Raw genomic sequence first — 18,166 nt, forward strand, 5'->3', positions numbered from 1 at the left:
TTTAAGAAATTAATAGAAATACAACCAGCGGGTTTGTTTTCAGTTTTGGTTTCCTCTTCATTGCATGTTATAATGACCTACCTTTGCGTTATAAAGTAACGGGTAGTTGCATTTATGAGACTTATTTCTTACTGTCTCTCTCAGTGGAATTATAAGATGAGTAATTCATGCTCTGCCCGCCACTGAGGAGGGGGTTAAAACTTATTTAATTATTTTGAAACACGATAATTATACATGAATGATCGCAGCTTATGTATAAAGTAGAACCAAGTAAATAACATGCATTATTTTTGTACACAATTAAAACATCTTTAATTAGTAGTTTTTAAATATTAATGACCGAAACAATTGTGTACAGGAAAACGTTTAGTTTTATTTATTTTATTTTACTACAATCATGAAACAAAATGTTACTATCAGGTATTTAGTTTCTGTTTTTGGAATTTCGCGCAAAGCTACACGAGGGCTATCTGCGCTAGTCGTCCCTAATTTAGCAGTGTAAGATTAAAGGGAAGACAGCTAGTCATCACCACCCACCACCGACTCTTGGGCTTCTCTTTTACCAACGAATAGTGGGATTGACTGTAACATTATAACGCCCCCACGACTGAAAGGGCGAGCATGTTTGGTGCGACGGGGATTTGAGCCCGCGACCCTCAGATTTCGAGTCGAACGCCTAAACCCACCTGGCCGTGCCGGGCCTTGAAACGTCACTCTAAGGAAAGTAGTTTCTGCGACGAGCACGTGACAAACTTACGGTTCACGGAACCGTGCAACACACGTGACAAACTGTAGTGGTACGACGTCTCTTCAAGTGCTCGACATCAGTAGGTTAAAATATTTCGGGTTCTAAACGTCAAGTTTGTATAGTTCTTTGAAAAAAACAAACAAACTGGACATTGAAGTGGATATCGTTTGTAGAGGGCGTTCAGGTGTAACGTTCGGTGATAGTCTAAATTTTAAAAACAGGACAGAAGCAGTTTTGTAGACAACAACGAACAAAGAAACTAAGGCCTGAAAATTTAGTGTTACCAGTTCTGTGAGTATTTCTCATCAGGAAATAGTTCGTTATTTATTAGGACACTCAGGTGACCACGAGAGGACGTTGAAGACACAACAAACACAATGTTTATCTCCTCCGCAATTCTAATACTGTTACTGAGCTTTGAAGGACAAACGGAGGCATTATCAAAATCAGTAGAACCCGATGCCAGTGACGTCACTTGGGCACATGCAGTAAACAGCCGCAGAGAACTGGAAAGACATCTCGCAAGTACGTGGCATTGTATATTTACACAACCGTACTTTGTACGAGAAAGGTTGCGTAACAGTTAATGAACTAAATCATTATTAAATTATATTAAATTACCTACATTAATTTACTGCGTTAATTATTACTTATTCATAACCTGTGGGTCCTAAGTAAATAACAAGTTGTGAAAAAAAACTATTTTCAATTTTTTCTTAAATTTTTCTTTCGACTTTTGAAAGATTGTCTCACATTCTCCGATCTTAATTAATTATCTTATTAACGAGAAAATAACTCCAGCTCAGGATTCGTGTCTAAGAAAAAATATATATTAGTTTACTTGTTTCTTGTTAAGTGACACAATGGTCTATCTGAACTATGCCCACCACAGGTAACGAATTCCGATTTTTAGGGTTATAAGGTCATAAGACTTACTGCCTAAGTCATTAGGGACTATGCAAGAAGGTTCCGTTAAGTGTGTACAATCTACAAATGTTGTGATGATAAAATAAGAGGTCAAAGTATGATCTTTACTACAATGTACAGTTAACTAACGAAGGACCTTGAGGGTAAAATAAAACCGCATAAACAGTCGGTGAAAAATTCCATCTCTTTATGAAACAAGTTGTGGCTTAGTGTTTGTCGCACCAGAGAGTCTAATGTTCATGTTATGTTACCACCGAAGCTAAACTGCTGTAGTTTGGGGCAGTGTATGCGTTATAAGAGTAACTATTAAATCCCATTATTCTGTCATATAAGCGCTGACAATGGTTGTTATTGAAGAACTGTTTCCCTCTCGCCTTATCAGTCAAACCAAGACAAAATCCTAGGACAACAATCAAGCTACATTCACAATGTACACATTGTACAGAGTCAGGTCATAAAACTTGTCAAAGTTATCGCTTTTACATTCTTGTTATCATAAACTAAATAATCATTAAATGACTAAATAAGTTAAATAACAACATGAACAGTATTGTATATCCTACAGAAACAACGTGATATTTGTTTTGTTACTTTAATTAGTTACATTTCGCTAAATATGCTTAAGTTAGTATAAAGAGTTGATGTAGTTATGTGCAGACTTATACATAATGAACCAGATGCAATATTACTTGTCTAAATATTTACCTTGAAACAAAAATAATATTTACAAAACCAATGAAAGTGATATTTTAGAAATTTAAAAGTAAAACTAACAACCAATATTTTGTAAACGTTTTTCTCGAATAATTGTATGAAAACCTAACAACTTATAAACATAAAAACAAAATACTTTACCTCCGTAGACCCGGCATGGCCAGGTGAGTTAAGACATTCGACTCGTAATCTGAGGGTCGCGGGTTCGTTATTATGTGATGGTCAATTCCACTATTCGTTGGTAAAAGAGTAGCCCAAGAGTTGGCGGTAGGTGGTGATGATTAGCTGCCTTCTCTCTAGTCTTACACTGCTAAATTAGCGACGGGTAGCGCGGATAACCCTCGAGTAACTTTGCGCGAAATTAAAAACAAACAAACAATTTACCTCCGTTTACCCTGTATAACCCTGGTTGACTCGCCAACATCAAGATTTATATGTATGGGCCAGATTCTTTACAAGAGGTGTTTGTGACTTGTTGGCAATAAATTTAAACAATAAACAAATAACGCACAGTTTACTTGTTTTAAAACAATAAATTATAATAAAATAAATAAATAAAAATCGTGGCAGATATTCCGATTTAACACTTAACATCTCAAGAAGAGATGCAAAGCAATCGAGGGCGCTCAGAAGAGACCTGTTCTTCGTCCTACTCGTGAAGTTAAATTCTGGGCTAGTGATTATTGGCTAAACCGAAAAGATTTAAAGTTAACGAGATTATGCTGCAATCTGGTGGAAAAGGTCCGTTGGTGGTCCACGAGAGGTTAAATATTGACCCCTAAAATATAAAAAAACAACAACACAAGAGGATAGGGATCTGTAGATCAAAAAAAAACCTCAGCATTTGCTGGGGGGGGGGGACGAGAGTATCCCGAGAAAACCGAGGGCGCCGAATAATCTATCCTGACCGTGCCCTGATGTTGCTGAAACGCAAATCATGGTTAGTAAAGCTTTTGAAAACAAAAACTCAAAAACATGCACAACGGTAAAACACAAGAGTTAAGTCAACGATGGGTCAAAAGACCGATCTAAGGCATCAGGAGGATAAAGATAGGCTGTTCGTGGATATAAAACAATTCTATCTGTATCGATGAGTCGTTCTATTTCTGTCTGGGTGTCTTCTTACGAATCTGTTTGTGTCTTCTTGCTAAACGTGATGTTGTCTGTAGCGGTTGATACGTCTGTAGTCTTAACGTGCGTGGGTTGAGTCTGGCATGAAGTTGTCTTCTTTGGTTTTGGTCGCTGCTGAAGAGTATCCTTGGCTTTTTTCTTAACATTAAGTGTCGAAATGCTGCTGGCAGCACAGATAATGGGCATCCATGGAGATGAAAAGCTTACTGGACGGGGGGTACTCTGGTTGACAGACTTGACATGTTGAGGTGGAGATGGTGGACGCCGGGGACGTTCGGCACTCAAATAAAAATATTGTATGGTACATCCATGGATAAGTATAAAATACTGTATGGTACATCCATGGATAAGTACAAAATACTGTATGGTACATCCATGGATAAGTATAAAATACTGTATGGTTCGTCCATGGATAAGTATAAAATACTGTATGGTACATCCATGGATAAGTATAAAATACTGTATGGTACGTCCATGGATAAGTATAAAATACTGTATGGTACATCCATGGATAAGTATAAAATACTGTATGGTACATCCATGGATAAGTATAAAATACTGTATGGTACATCCATGGATAAGTACAAAATACTGTATGGTACATCCATGGATAAGTATAAAATACTGTATGGTTCGTCCATGGATAAGTATAAAATACTGTATGGTACATCCATGGATAAGTATAAAATACTGTATGGTACGTCCATGGATAAGTATAAAATACTGTATGGTACATCCATGGATAAGTATAAAATACTGTATGGTACATCCATGGATAAGTATAAAATACTGTATGGTACATCCATGGATAAGTATAAAATACTGTATAGTACATCCATGGATAAGTATAAAATACTGTATGGTACATCCATGGATAAGTATAAAATACTGTATGGTACATCCATGGATAAGTATAAAATACTGTATGGTACATCCATGGATAAGTATAAAATACTGTATGGTACATCCATGGATAAGTATAAAATACTGTATGGTACATTCATGGATAAGTATAAAATACTGTATGGTACATCCATGGATAAGTATAAAATACTGTATGGTACGTCCATGGATAAGTATAAAATACTGTGTGGTACGTCCATGGATAAGTATAAAATACTGTATGGTACATCCATGGATAAGTATAAAATACTGTATAGTACATCCATGAATAATTATAAAATACTGTATGGTACGTCCATGGATAAGTATAAAATACTGTGTGGTACGTCCATGGATAAGTATAAAATACTGTATGGTACATTCATGGATAAGTATAAAATACTGTATGGTACGTCCATGGATAAGTATAAAATACTGTATAGTACATCCATGGATAAGTATAAAATACTGTATGGTACATTCATGGATAAGTATAAAATACTGTATGGTACATCCATGGATAAGTATAAAATACTGTATGGTACATCCATGGATAAGTATAAAATACTGTATGGTACATTCATGGATAAGTATAAAATACTGTATGGTACATCCATGGATAAGTATAAAATACTGTATGGTACATTCATGGATAAGTATAAAATACTGTATGGTACATCCATGGATAAGTATAAAACACTGTATAGTACATCCATGGATAAGTATAAAACACTGTATGGTACATCCATGGATAAGTATAAAATACTGTATAATACATCCATGGATAAGTATAAAATACTGTATGGTACGTCCATGGATAAGTATAAAATACTGTGTGGTACGTCCATGGATAAGTATAAAATACTGTATGGTACATCCATGGATAAGTATAAAATACTGTATGGTACATCCATGAATAATTATAAAATATTGTATAGTACATCCATGGATAAGTATAAAATACTGTATGGTACATCCATGTATAAGTATAAAATACTGTATAGTACATCCATGGATAAGTGTAAAACACTGTATGGTACATCCATGGATAAGTATAAAATACTGTATGGTACGTCCATGGATAAGTATAAAATACTGTATAGTACATCCATGGATAAGTATAAAATACTGTATAGTACATCCATGGATAAGTATAAAATACTGTATGGTACATTCATGGATAAGTATAAAATACTGTATGGTACATCCATGAATAATTATAAAATATTGTATAGTACATCCATGGATAAGTATAAAATACTGTATGGTACATCCATGGATAAGTATAAAATACTGTATGGTACGTCCATGGATAAGTATAAAATACTGTGTGGTACGTCCATGGATAAGTATAAAATACTGTATGGTACATCCATGGATAAGTATAAAATACTGTATAGTACATCCATGAATAATTATAAAATACTGTATGGTACGTCCATGGATAAGTATAAAATACTGTGTGGTACGTCCATGGATAAGTATAAAATACTGTATAGTACATCCATGGATAAGTATAAAATACTGTATGGTACATCCATGGATAAGTATAAAATACTGTATGGTACGTCCATGGATAAGTATAAAATACTGTGTGGTACGTCCATGGATAAGTATAAAATACTGTATAGTACGTCCATGGATAAGTATAAAATACTGTATGGTACGTCCATGGATAAGTATAAAATACTGTATGGTACATCCATGGATAAGTATAAAATACTGTATGGTACATCCATGGATAAGTATAAAATACTGTATGGTACATCCATGGATAAGTATAAAATACTGTATGGTACATCCATGGATAAGTATAAAATACTGTATAGTACATCCATGGATAAGTATAAAATACTGTATGGTACATTCATGGATAAGTATAAAATACTGTATGGTACATCCATGGATAAGTATAAAATACTGTATGGTACATCCATGGATAAGTATAAAATACTGTATAGTACATCCATGGATAAGTATAAAATACTGTATGGTACATTCATGGATAAGTATAAAATACTGTATGGTACATCCATGGATAAGTATAAAATACTGTATGGTACATTCATGGATAAGTATAAAATACTGTATGGTACATCCATGGATAAGTATAAAATACTGTATGGTACATCCATGGATAAGTATAAAATACTGTATAGTACATCCATGGATAAGTATAAAATACTGTATGGTACATTCATGGATAAGTATAAAATACTGTATGGTACATTCATGGATAAGTATAAAATACTGTATGGTACATCCATGGATAAGTATAAAATACTGTATGGTACATCCATGGATAAGTATAAAATACTGTATGGTACATCCATGGATAAGTATAAAATACTGTATGGTACATTCATGGATAAGTATAAAATACTGTATAGTACATCCATGGATAAGTATAAAATACTGTATGGTACATCCATGGATCAGTATAAAATACTGTATGGTACATTCATGGATAAGTATAAAATACTGTATGGTACATCCATGGATAAGTATAAAATACTGTATGGTACATTCATGGATAAGTATAAAATACTGTATGGTACATTCATGGATAAGTATAAAATACTGTATAGTACATCCATGGATAAGTATAAAATACTGTATGGTACATTCATGGATAAGTATAAAATACTGTATGGTACATCCATGGATAAGTATAAAATACTGTATGGTACATTCATGGATAAGTGTAAAATACTGTATGGTACATTCATGGATAAGTATAAAATACTGTATAGTACATCCATGGATAAGTATAAAATACTGTATGGTACATTCATGGATAAGTATAAAATACTGTATGGTACATCCATGAATAATTATAAAATATTGTATAGTACATCCATGGATAAGTATAAAATACTGTATGGTACATCCATGGATAAGTATAAAATACTGTATAGTACATCCATGGATAAGTATAAAACACTGTATGGTACATCCATGGATAAGTATAAAATACTGTATGGTACATCCATGGATAAGTATAAAATACTGTGTGGTACGTCCATGGATAAGTATAAAATACTGTGTGGTACGTCCATGGATAAGTATAAAATACTGTATGGTACATCCATGGATAAGTATAAAATATTGTATAGTACATCCATGGATAAGTATAAAATACTGTATGGTATATTCATGGATAAGTATAAAATACTGTATGGTACATCCATGGATAAGTATAAAATACTGTATGGTACATCCATGGATAAGTATAAAATACTGTATGGTACATTCATGGATAAGTATAAAATACTGTATGGTACATTCATGGATAAGTATAAAATACTGTATGGTACATTCATGGATAAGTATAAAATACTGTATGGTACATCCATGGATAAGTATAAAATACTGTATGGTACATTCATGGATAAGTATAAAATACTGTATGGTACATCCATGGATAAGTATAAAATACTGTATGGTACATTCATGGATAAGTATAAAATACTGTATAGGTACATCCATGGATAAGTATAAAATACTGTATGGTACATTCATGGATAAGTATAAAATACTGTATGATACATCCATGGATAAGTATAAAATACTGTGTGGTACGTCCATGGATAAGTATAAAATACTGTATGGTACATTCATGGATAAGTGTAAAATACTGTATGGTACATTCATGGATAAGTATAAAATACTGTATAGTACATCCATGGATAAGTATAAAATACTGTATGGTACATCCATGGATAAGTATAAAATACTGTATAGTACATCCATGGATAAGTATAAAACACTGTATGGTACATCCATGGATAAGTATAAAATACTGTATGGTACATCCATGGATAAGTATAAAATACTGTATGGTACGTCCATGGATAAGTATAAAATACTGTGTGGTACGTCCATGGATAAGTATAAAATACTGTATGGTACATCCATGGATAAGTATAAAATACTGTATAGTACATCCATGGATAAGTATAAAATACTGTATAGTACATCCATGAATAATTATAAAATACTGTATGGTACGTCCATGGATAAGTATAAAATACTGTGTGGTACGTCCATGGATAAGTATAAAATACTGTATAGTACATCCATGGATAAGTATAAAATACTGTATGGTACATCCATGGATAAGTATAAAATACTGTATGGTACATCCATGGATAATTATAAAATACTGTATGGTACATCCATGAATAATTATAAAATACTGTATGGTACGTCCATGGATAAGTATAAAATACTGTATAGTACATCCATGAATAATTATAAAATACTGTATGGTACATCCATGGATAAGTATAAAATACTGTATAGTACATCCATGGATAAGTATAAAATACTGTATAGTACATCCATGGATAAGTATAAAATACTGTATGGTACATCCATGAATAATTATAAAATATTGTATAGTACATCCATGGATAAGTATAAAATACTGTATGGTACATCCATGGATAAGTATAAAATACTGTATGGTACGTCCATGGATAAGTATAAAATACTGTGTGGTACGTCCATGGATAAGTATAAAATACTGTATGGTACATCCATGGATAAGTATAAAATACTGTATAGTACATCCATGAATAATTATAAAATACTGTATGGTACGTCCATGGATAAGTATAAAATACTGTGTGGTACGTCCATGGATAAGTATAAAATACTGTATAGTACATCCATGGATAAGTATAAAATACTGTATGGTACATCCATGGATAAGTATAAAATACTGTATGGTACGTCCATGGATAAGTATAAAATACTGTGTGGTACGTCCATGGATAAGTATAAAATACTGTATAGTACGTCCATGGATAAGTATAAAATACTGTATGGTACGTCCATGGATAAGTATAAAATACTGTATGGTACATCCATGGATAAGTATAAAATACTGTATGGTACATCCATGGATAAGTATAAAATACTGTATGGTACATCCATGGATAAGTATAAAATACTGTATGGTACATCCATGGATAAGTATAAAATACTGTATAGTACATCCATGGATAAGTATAAAATACTGTATGGTACATTCATGGATAAGTATAAAATACTGTATGGTACATCCATGGATAAGTATAAAATACTGTATAGTACATCCATGGATAAGTATAAAATACTGTATGGTACATTCATGGATAAGTATAAAATACTGTATGGTACATCCATGGATAAGTATAAAATACTGTATGGTACATTCATGGATAAGTATAAAATACTGTATGGTACATCCATGGATAAGTATAAAATACTGTATGGTACATCCATGGATAAGTATAAAATACTGTATGGTACATCCATGGATAAGTATAAAATACTGTATAGTACATCCATGGATAAGTATAAAATACTGTATGGTACATTCATGGATAAGTATAAAATACTGTGTGGTACATTCATGGATAAGTATAAAATACTGTATGGTACATCCATGGATAAGTATAAAATACTGTATGGTACATCCATGGATAAGTATAAAATACTGTATGGTACATCCATGGATAAGTATAAAATACTGTATGGTACATTCATGGATAAGTATAAAATACTGTATAGTACATCCATGGATAAGTATAAAATACTGTATGGTACATCCATGGATAAGTATAAAATACTGTATGGTACATTCATGGATAAGTATAAAATACTGTATGGTACATCCATGGATAAGTATAAAATACTGTATGGTACATTCATGGATAAGTATAAAATACTGTATGGTACATCCATGGATAAGTATAAAATACTGTATGGTACATTCATGGATAAGTATAAAATACTGTATGGTACATTCATGGATAAGTATAAAATACTGTATAGTACATCCATGGATAAGTATAAAATACTGTATGGTACATTCATGGATAAGTATAAAATACTGTATGGTACATCCATGGATAAGTATAAAATACTGTATGGTACATTCATGGATAAGTGTAAAATACTGTATGGTACATTCATGGATAAGTATAAAATACTGTATAGTACATCCATGGATAAGTATAAAATACTGTATGGTACATTCATGGATAAGTATAAAATACTGTATGGTACATCCATGAATAATTATAAAATATTGTATAGTACATCCATGGATAAGTATAAAATACTGTATGGTACATCCATGGATAAGTATAAAATACTGTATAGTACATCCATGGATAAGTATAAAACACTGTATGGTACATCCATGGATAAGTATAAAATACTGTATGGTACATCCATGGATAAGTATAAAATACTGTGTGGTACGTCCATGGATAAGTATAAAATACTGTGTGGTACGTCCATGGATAAGTATAAAATACTGTATGGTACATCCATGGATAAGTATAAAATATTGTATAGTACATCCATGGATAAGTATAAAATACTGTATGGTATATTCATGGATAAGTATAAAATACTGTATGGTACATCCATGGATAAGTATAAAATACTGTATGGTACATCCATGGATAAGTATAAAATACTGTATGGTACATTCATGGATAAGTATAAAATACTGTATGGTACATTCATGGATAAGTATAAAATACTGTATAGTACATCCATGGATAAGTATAAAATACTGTATGGTACATTCATGGATAAGTATAAAATACTGTATGGTACATCCATGGATAAGTATAAAATACTGTATGGTACTTTCATGGATAAGTATAAAATACTGTATGGTACATCCATGGATAAGTATAAAATACTGTATGGTACATTCATGGATAAGTATAAAATACTGTATAGTACATCCATGGATAAGTATAAAATACTGTATGGTACATTCATGGATAAGTATAAAATACTGTATGGTACATCCATGGATAAGTATAAAATACTGTGTGGTACGTCCATGGATAAGTATAAAATACTGTATGGTACATTCATGGATAAGTGTAAAATACTGTATGGTACATTCATGGATAAGTATAAAATACTGTATAGTACATCCATGGATAAGTATAAAATACTGTATGGTACATCCATGGATAAGTATAAAATACTGTATAGTACATCCATGGATAAGTATAAAACACTGTATGGTACATCCATGGATAAGTATAAAATACTGTATGGTACATCCATGGATAAGTATAAAATACTGTATGGTACGTCCATGGATAAGTATAAAATACTGTGTGGTACGTCCATGGATAAGTATAAAATACTGTATGGTACATCCATGGATAAGTATAAAATACTGTATAGTACATCCATGGATAAGTATAAAATACTGTATAGTACATCCATGAATAATTATAAAATACTGTATGGTACGTCCATGGATAAGTATAAAATACTGTGTGGTACGTCCATGGATAAGTATAAAATACTGTATAGTACATCCATGGATAAGTATAAAATACTGTATGGTACATCCATGGATAAGTATAAAATACTGTATGGTACATCCATGGATAATTATAAAATACTGTATGGTACATCCATGAATAATTATAAAATACTGTATGGTACGTCCATGGATAAGTATAAAATACTGTATAGTACATCCATGAATAATTATAAAATACTGTATGGTACGTCCATGGATAAGTATAAAATACTGTATAGTACATCCATGGATAAGTATAAAATACTGTATAGTACATCCATGGATAAGTATAAAATACTGTATGGTACGTCCATGGATAAGTATAAAATACTGTATGGTACATCCATGGATAAGTATAAAATACTGTATGGTACATCCATGGATAAGTATAAAATACTGTATGGTACATTCATGGATAAGTATAAAATACTGTATAGTACATCCATGGATAAGTATAAAATACTGTATAGTACATCCATGGATAAGTATAAAATACTGTATGGTACGTCCATGGATAAGTATAAAATACTGTATGGTACATCCATGGATAAGTATAAAATACTGTATGGTACGTCCATGGATAAGTATAAAATACTGTATGGTACATCCATGGATAAGTATAAAATACTGTATAGTACATCCATGGATAAGTATAAAATACTGTATGGTACATCCATGGATAAGTATAAAATACTGTATAGTACATCCATGGATAAGTATAAAATACTGTATGGTACATCCATGGATAAGTATAAAATACTGTATGGTACATCCATGGATAAGTATAAAATCAGCTACCTCTTTAAACAATAAATTATAACAAGTTAAACGTATACACATATATAAGTGTTAGTTACGCTGTTGGTACCACAGTTGTCTCCAGAGGTTTAAATGATTGTCTGTTGTTGTCAAAGTCCACACAGTCGTCTGGTTAAATTATTGTAGAACAATTTACAAAATTAATTATTATTCTGTTTTCAATCATTACAATAAAATCTGTGATAATTTTATTTTAAAAACTGCTACTATATGACATGTATGGTTAAACTCACTACCACGCAGTCTAGATCTGCCTTTCTGTCTACTAACTTTTAGCTAGCTACATAACTAATTGGAACTACATTTTGTATGCGTATTTGTAGTTTGGCCGAGCCATATCACTTCCTACACAATACGAGATATGATGCAATAAAACTAGATCAAAACATAGAAGGGTTTAGTAATATGACGCAATAATACATGTTCCAATTCACAACAACTGAACTACACAAAGCGTTATTTGTTACAGAATTTCACGCAAAGCTACACGAGGGCTATCTACGCTAGCCGTCTCTAATTTAGCAGTGTAAGACTAGAGGGAATGTAGCTAGTCATCAACACCCACCGCCAATTCGTGGTTTTCTCTTTTATCGTTACGGATTTACCGTTACATTATAATACTCTCACGGTTGAAACGGCGAGCCGGTTTGGTGCGACGAAGATTCAAACCCGCGACCCTCAGATTACAACTTGAGCGCCTTAACCACCTGGCCATGCCAGGTCAGTATGATTTACACACAGTTACGTATATAAATCTCCTATAAACTATTGCTTCTAAAGATAACTAAAGTTAACATTCGATCTATACTTAAGCTATGTAAATCTTAACATAGGTGTTATACAGTAGTGTATATCAGAAAACAAACCATTCTGCAAAGTTTGATTGTAATTTTGTTAATATCTGTTTATAACATTATTTTAAATAAACGGTTCACCTAGCTATAAATACCCTTTTCATCTCTATTAAATATTTTTATGTCTAATACAATCGTATTTTCCATTCCCCACACAAAAAAATCAAATACGGAAATGATTTTTTTATTTAGTTATAGTTGTCGTATATTCAAGAACACTGTTTTAGTCTGTGGTAGTATACTAACAGGTGTAGATATGGAGACATTCCACGCTCTTGGCTTCATATTATGCTATTGAATCGTATAATAGCAAGAAGTACACAACTTCTGTGTTTGTCGTTTTTTACGATAAAAGATGATGGAGCCCCATGTAATTAACAGATAGATGAGAAATTCATTGCATTTAAGTGAATTATGTGTGCAGCTTAAATTTTATAAATAATTCCAAACTAGTTAGAAACATCCTCCACATTCCACTATGGGGTGATAAATCCGCGATATTAAGAAAATATTTAGAAGTAAAAGAGTGAGGAAGTCTCAGTAAAATAAACCAATAGTCAGATAAAAAATTAAAAATAACATATATTTTTGTTTTTCAAATCGTACTGTAGATGTCTTTTTAATTCATAAAAACAGTTTCGAAGCAGTTTTACAATTACCTACGAGAATGGGTTTAACCCTAAATAATTATACAGATCAATCGACTTCATAACTAAATCAGTCAAAACCTTATTTTTGTTTTTGATATTTATTCCAGGTGATGTTGTATTTTTGGAAGCCGATGTTTTGTTAGGTCACGTAAGAGGCAAAGAATCAGGTCCGGCTGTTCCTATTATGGCTCATCCTCCCTTGAAAACATCGGACGTTACCCTGGAAGATTGGATTGACACTGTCATAGCAAGTAGAAAGAGAAAGGGCGTGAAACTTGATTTTAAAGTACTCGATGTTTTGGAAGAATCATTAAAAATTTTGCAATCTCGTAAAGAGGAGGTTCGTAATGTCCCCAAACAGTGATATAGTATACTTTAAATATCATTGTTATATCCTAGTGGCTTTACGACTTAAATAAAATTAAATAACCGCTGCTAGTAAATGGTCATTCAGGGGCTATTTTAACGTGTAACTGGTGAAGTTGAACACGTTCAATGTACAACTAAAAACTAGATTTATCCAGTTTTATTTTCGCATGTAAATATCGGAGACCTGGAGAACCAAAAAAAGTTTCTATACAAATGTACATTACACGGTATTATGTAGATTTTATCATCATTAGATGAAAATATAATAAAAGTTTCTTGAACATCTAATATAACGCATTTTCACTATGCGAAAAAATCGACATTGTATCTCATAAATTAAGTCGACAACAAATAAAGAGGAACATAATATAATGCCCAGCACTGTCAGTGGAACATTATAATGTGGTACACATTTTAACTTATGGCTTGTGCATCTCTGAAATTAAAATAGCCCCTGTGTTCAGTGTTGAGTTTTTAATCCTGCATGAGTTAATGTCAGAAAGTTTTACAAATAAAATTAGTTAGGGCTGATATTTAAATGTTTCATTATGTGATTTGGTAATGTATGACATTTTGTCTTACTGTATAGCTTCATCAACTCTGGTTGAATGCTGATATTCTTCCCGGTCCAGTTGATGCCAACACACGTCCTGTTAATGCCAGTTCATTTCTGTATTTGTGCAACCGTTACTTTCCCACAGCTACGCTCTCTGTAGGGTGGACAACACAATTCAAACCTAACGGCACTTACCTTTGGAAACACGTCCACCAGATGGCAGAATTGTTAAGATGCACGAGAATTAATCAGCCGGTTACATTTCCGGTCCGTGCTGCATTTGTTGGGTTCTCTGTACACAAACTACAATGGCTTGTTAACGTTGTCCAACATTCGACACTGACAGTATGGAGTTCCTCTTTGGATGTTGTAGATGTAAAAGATCTACTGAAACTGCGAAGTTTACTCCCGAAATCAAAAGTCTTTTACGACTTGCCTGAACCTTTGAACTCTTCCTTTCAATCCAAAAAAGACTCGATAAAAGAAATTCAAAAACTGCCCACATTTGAGGAATCAAGTTGGTTAATTGTACGATTCAATATGAATGAATCTAACTGTAGATCAGACCCATTCGTTAGCCCACGTACTGTTTTGTTCACTGGAGGCGACATGTTTTCGTATATCACAAAGAAAACTTTTGAAGTTGATTCCTACACGTCGCTAGAGATTGGCTGTAAAGTTGGTTATTTTATAACATCTGAATCAGCTAATGCAAGAAGTCACGAACTCGAACCTCCCAATCTGAAGTTTTTACTGCCCGGATCTTTTTCTGTAGTAGCGGATGAATATATACAAGAAACTTTACTTTCTGCTTCAGTGTTCAGTAAAGAATTTAACAGATCAGATTCAGAAGAATTATGTTATTTCGTGTCAATATTCGTAAAAACTGGAGTTCAAATAAAGACGTGGAAAGTGTCTTGTGAATCCGACTATATCTCTATTTTATCTTCATCTAAACAGCCAATCACGACTTATGAAACTTCCTTTAATGTTTCCCAACCAATAGGAATAGGTTTTATGTTTGAAGGAAAAGGTTCTGATGGTGTAGTTGTATATGATGTAGAAATCAAAGGGAAACAAGCTGGAGTTAACTATGCTGTTTATGTTCAACCAGAGTTTGTTGTGTTTCTGATAACCTTGTTATGTACTGTGGCACAAAAGTTTTGACTACGATATTAGTAAAAAACAACAACAGATTATATGTATCAATTCATAAGTCTAGCTATATTAGATATAAACGTAATTCAACTTTATCTTCACAGAAAAGTAATGTAAACACATGAAAAATTGTCATAAAAGAAGAAACAAATCTTTCTTTGAAGTTACAGTTTGACTAAATATTAAACATAAAATGTACCGAAGTAAATGTGATTTTTTTGTATAAATTATTTTCCTTGTGTTATTTAACCTCAGATGTACAGATGGAGGCCATATTGATTCACCTAAACTATTTATGTAAAAAGTTATTTGTGGTCTCGTAACTTCATTGGTTACAAGCCCTCTAGTAACAATATAATTTTATAAGAAATGAATGAAGAAACGACTTTAATATTGTAATACTCACTGTATTGTATGTTGAAGATGAATAATTTCATACAATATTGTTGTTATAACAAACAAAAAGTTATTCAATGTAATTAAATGAAAGATATGACCGGTTGTGAAGTGTAGAAAAGCAAGTTGTTAATTTGAAGATTCAACTTGACCAGGAGTCCAGAATAAGCAAGAACGAAATAAATTAATAAATGATAGAGAAACAGGTACGCAACTTACCTGGTTGTATTAATAGATTTATTGTAGGCCTAAATGAGGTTTTATTTCTTACTGGAATAGGCGGTGAAACTAGTGTAGTCCTGGAGACGGATTTCACCCCCTTTTTTAATAAATTACTAAAGTTATCCTCTTCAAAAAATAAAAATTATTACATTAAAAACAAAGTAAAATTGGTAAAAAGCAAGTATAATCTAAAAACTAAGGCGGGTTTTATTTTCTAGTATTCTTACGGGCTCAATTTAATTTAGGATTTCTTTTGGAAAAATCAGCAAAAATACGTAAGGCGCCCCTCGTCATTTCGCCGCCTATGCTCATTGGACGTAAAGAAATACTTTTCGTTTGAACCCTATAAATCCTGTATTCAAGTAAAATATTAAAATTCAGTGTTTTCAAAACAAGATAGTTTTTGTTGTTCCTTACATAAAGCACCTTTTTGTGTGTACTATATGCGGATGTTTTCGTATTATTTATGAACAGTTAGGTTACCGTAATCACTTTTATGCCTCGAGTCGCGTGGTATGGTTAATGCAGGGGTTCCCAACCTTGGCAGGGGAGTCGCGTCGCCTTGTTAGAAGTAGCTTGGGATAGCATTAATTTTATTTCATCAATTACATTTTCATGCTCTTACATTTTGTTTTGTTTCGGTGCAAAGCAAAACGTGTACTACGTTAGTTCAATGTCATTAGGTGATATTATGGGTGTATGTATGCGTGCCTGTGTGAATGTGTATGTGTCTGCGACTGTATGTATGTGTGTATTAGTGAGTAGCGAGTATGTGAGTGCACGCGCATGTACGTATGCTTGTGTGTCTGTTTAGCTGTGATTAAGTGTGTGTGTGCTCGCTGTCGACACGTGAGTCACATGTCCGTTACTGATTGGTGGATGACGAATCGCGCGACTGGCCACGCTCCCTTCCCTCCCAATACTTACCCCATCATTACTCTACCTGCACCCCCCACAAGTAGTCAGTGTAAGATCTACAGTTGAAAAAGCGTTCATTATTCAACATTTTTATTTTATTTTAACAAGGAGATAAGTAAGCAGTAGAGGTGAGTTGTGTCCATGGCTAAACGGCGCAGATACTCAGAATGCTATCTCAACATTGGCTTCACCACTGTGCTCGCCAACGACGGCATCGAGAAACCACAGCGTGTTTTGTGCCATGCTGTCCTGAGTGCAGAGTCAATGAAACCATCAAAACTCAAGCGTCATCTCGAGACGAAACATCCAGAACACGCAAAGAAGGGTTTGGATTTCTTCAAACGGCATGAACGGTGTCTTAAAAGTCAAAGAATCGATAGAAGTGGGTCGTTTCAGCAGCAGAGTGCAGCCGTAGTGGAAGCTTCATATGAGATTGCATTCGAAATTGCTAAACAAAAAAAGCCTCAAACGATTGGAGAAACACTTCTT

At 32.9% G+C, this 18,166-nt stretch overlaps 1 protein-coding gene across 3 annotated transcripts; it reads left to right on the plus strand.

The window, feature by feature from the left end:
- The first annotated feature begins 756 nt into the window (after positions 1-756).
- LOC143248427 (menorin-like) lies at positions 757-17,151 on the plus strand. 3 transcript variants are annotated; one of them, XM_076496778.1, is made up of 3 exons: positions 757-1,273; positions 14,166-14,398; positions 15,017-17,151. In XM_076496778.1, exons 1-3 carry the CDS (start codon positions 1,126-1,128, stop codon positions 16,148-16,150), a joined length of 1,515 nt encoding a protein of 504 aa, XP_076352893.1. In that variant the 5' UTR covers positions 757-1,125; the 3' UTR covers positions 16,151-17,151. The 3 variants fall into 3 exon arrangements, with proteins under 3 accessions (XP_076352893.1, XP_076352894.1, XP_076352895.1); XM_076496779.1 differs by lacking the exon at positions 757-1,273 and adding an exon at positions 13,004-13,274; XM_076496780.1 differs by lacking the exon at positions 757-1,273 and adding an exon at positions 13,005-13,294.
- Positions 17,152-18,166: the final 1,015 nt, after the last annotated feature.

Source organism: Tachypleus tridentatus, chromosome 4, assembly GCF_004210375.1.
Source record: "Tachypleus tridentatus isolate NWPU-2018 chromosome 4, ASM421037v1, whole genome shotgun sequence".
Lineage (NCBI taxonomy): Eukaryota > Metazoa > Arthropoda > Merostomata > Xiphosura > Limulidae > Tachypleus > Tachypleus tridentatus.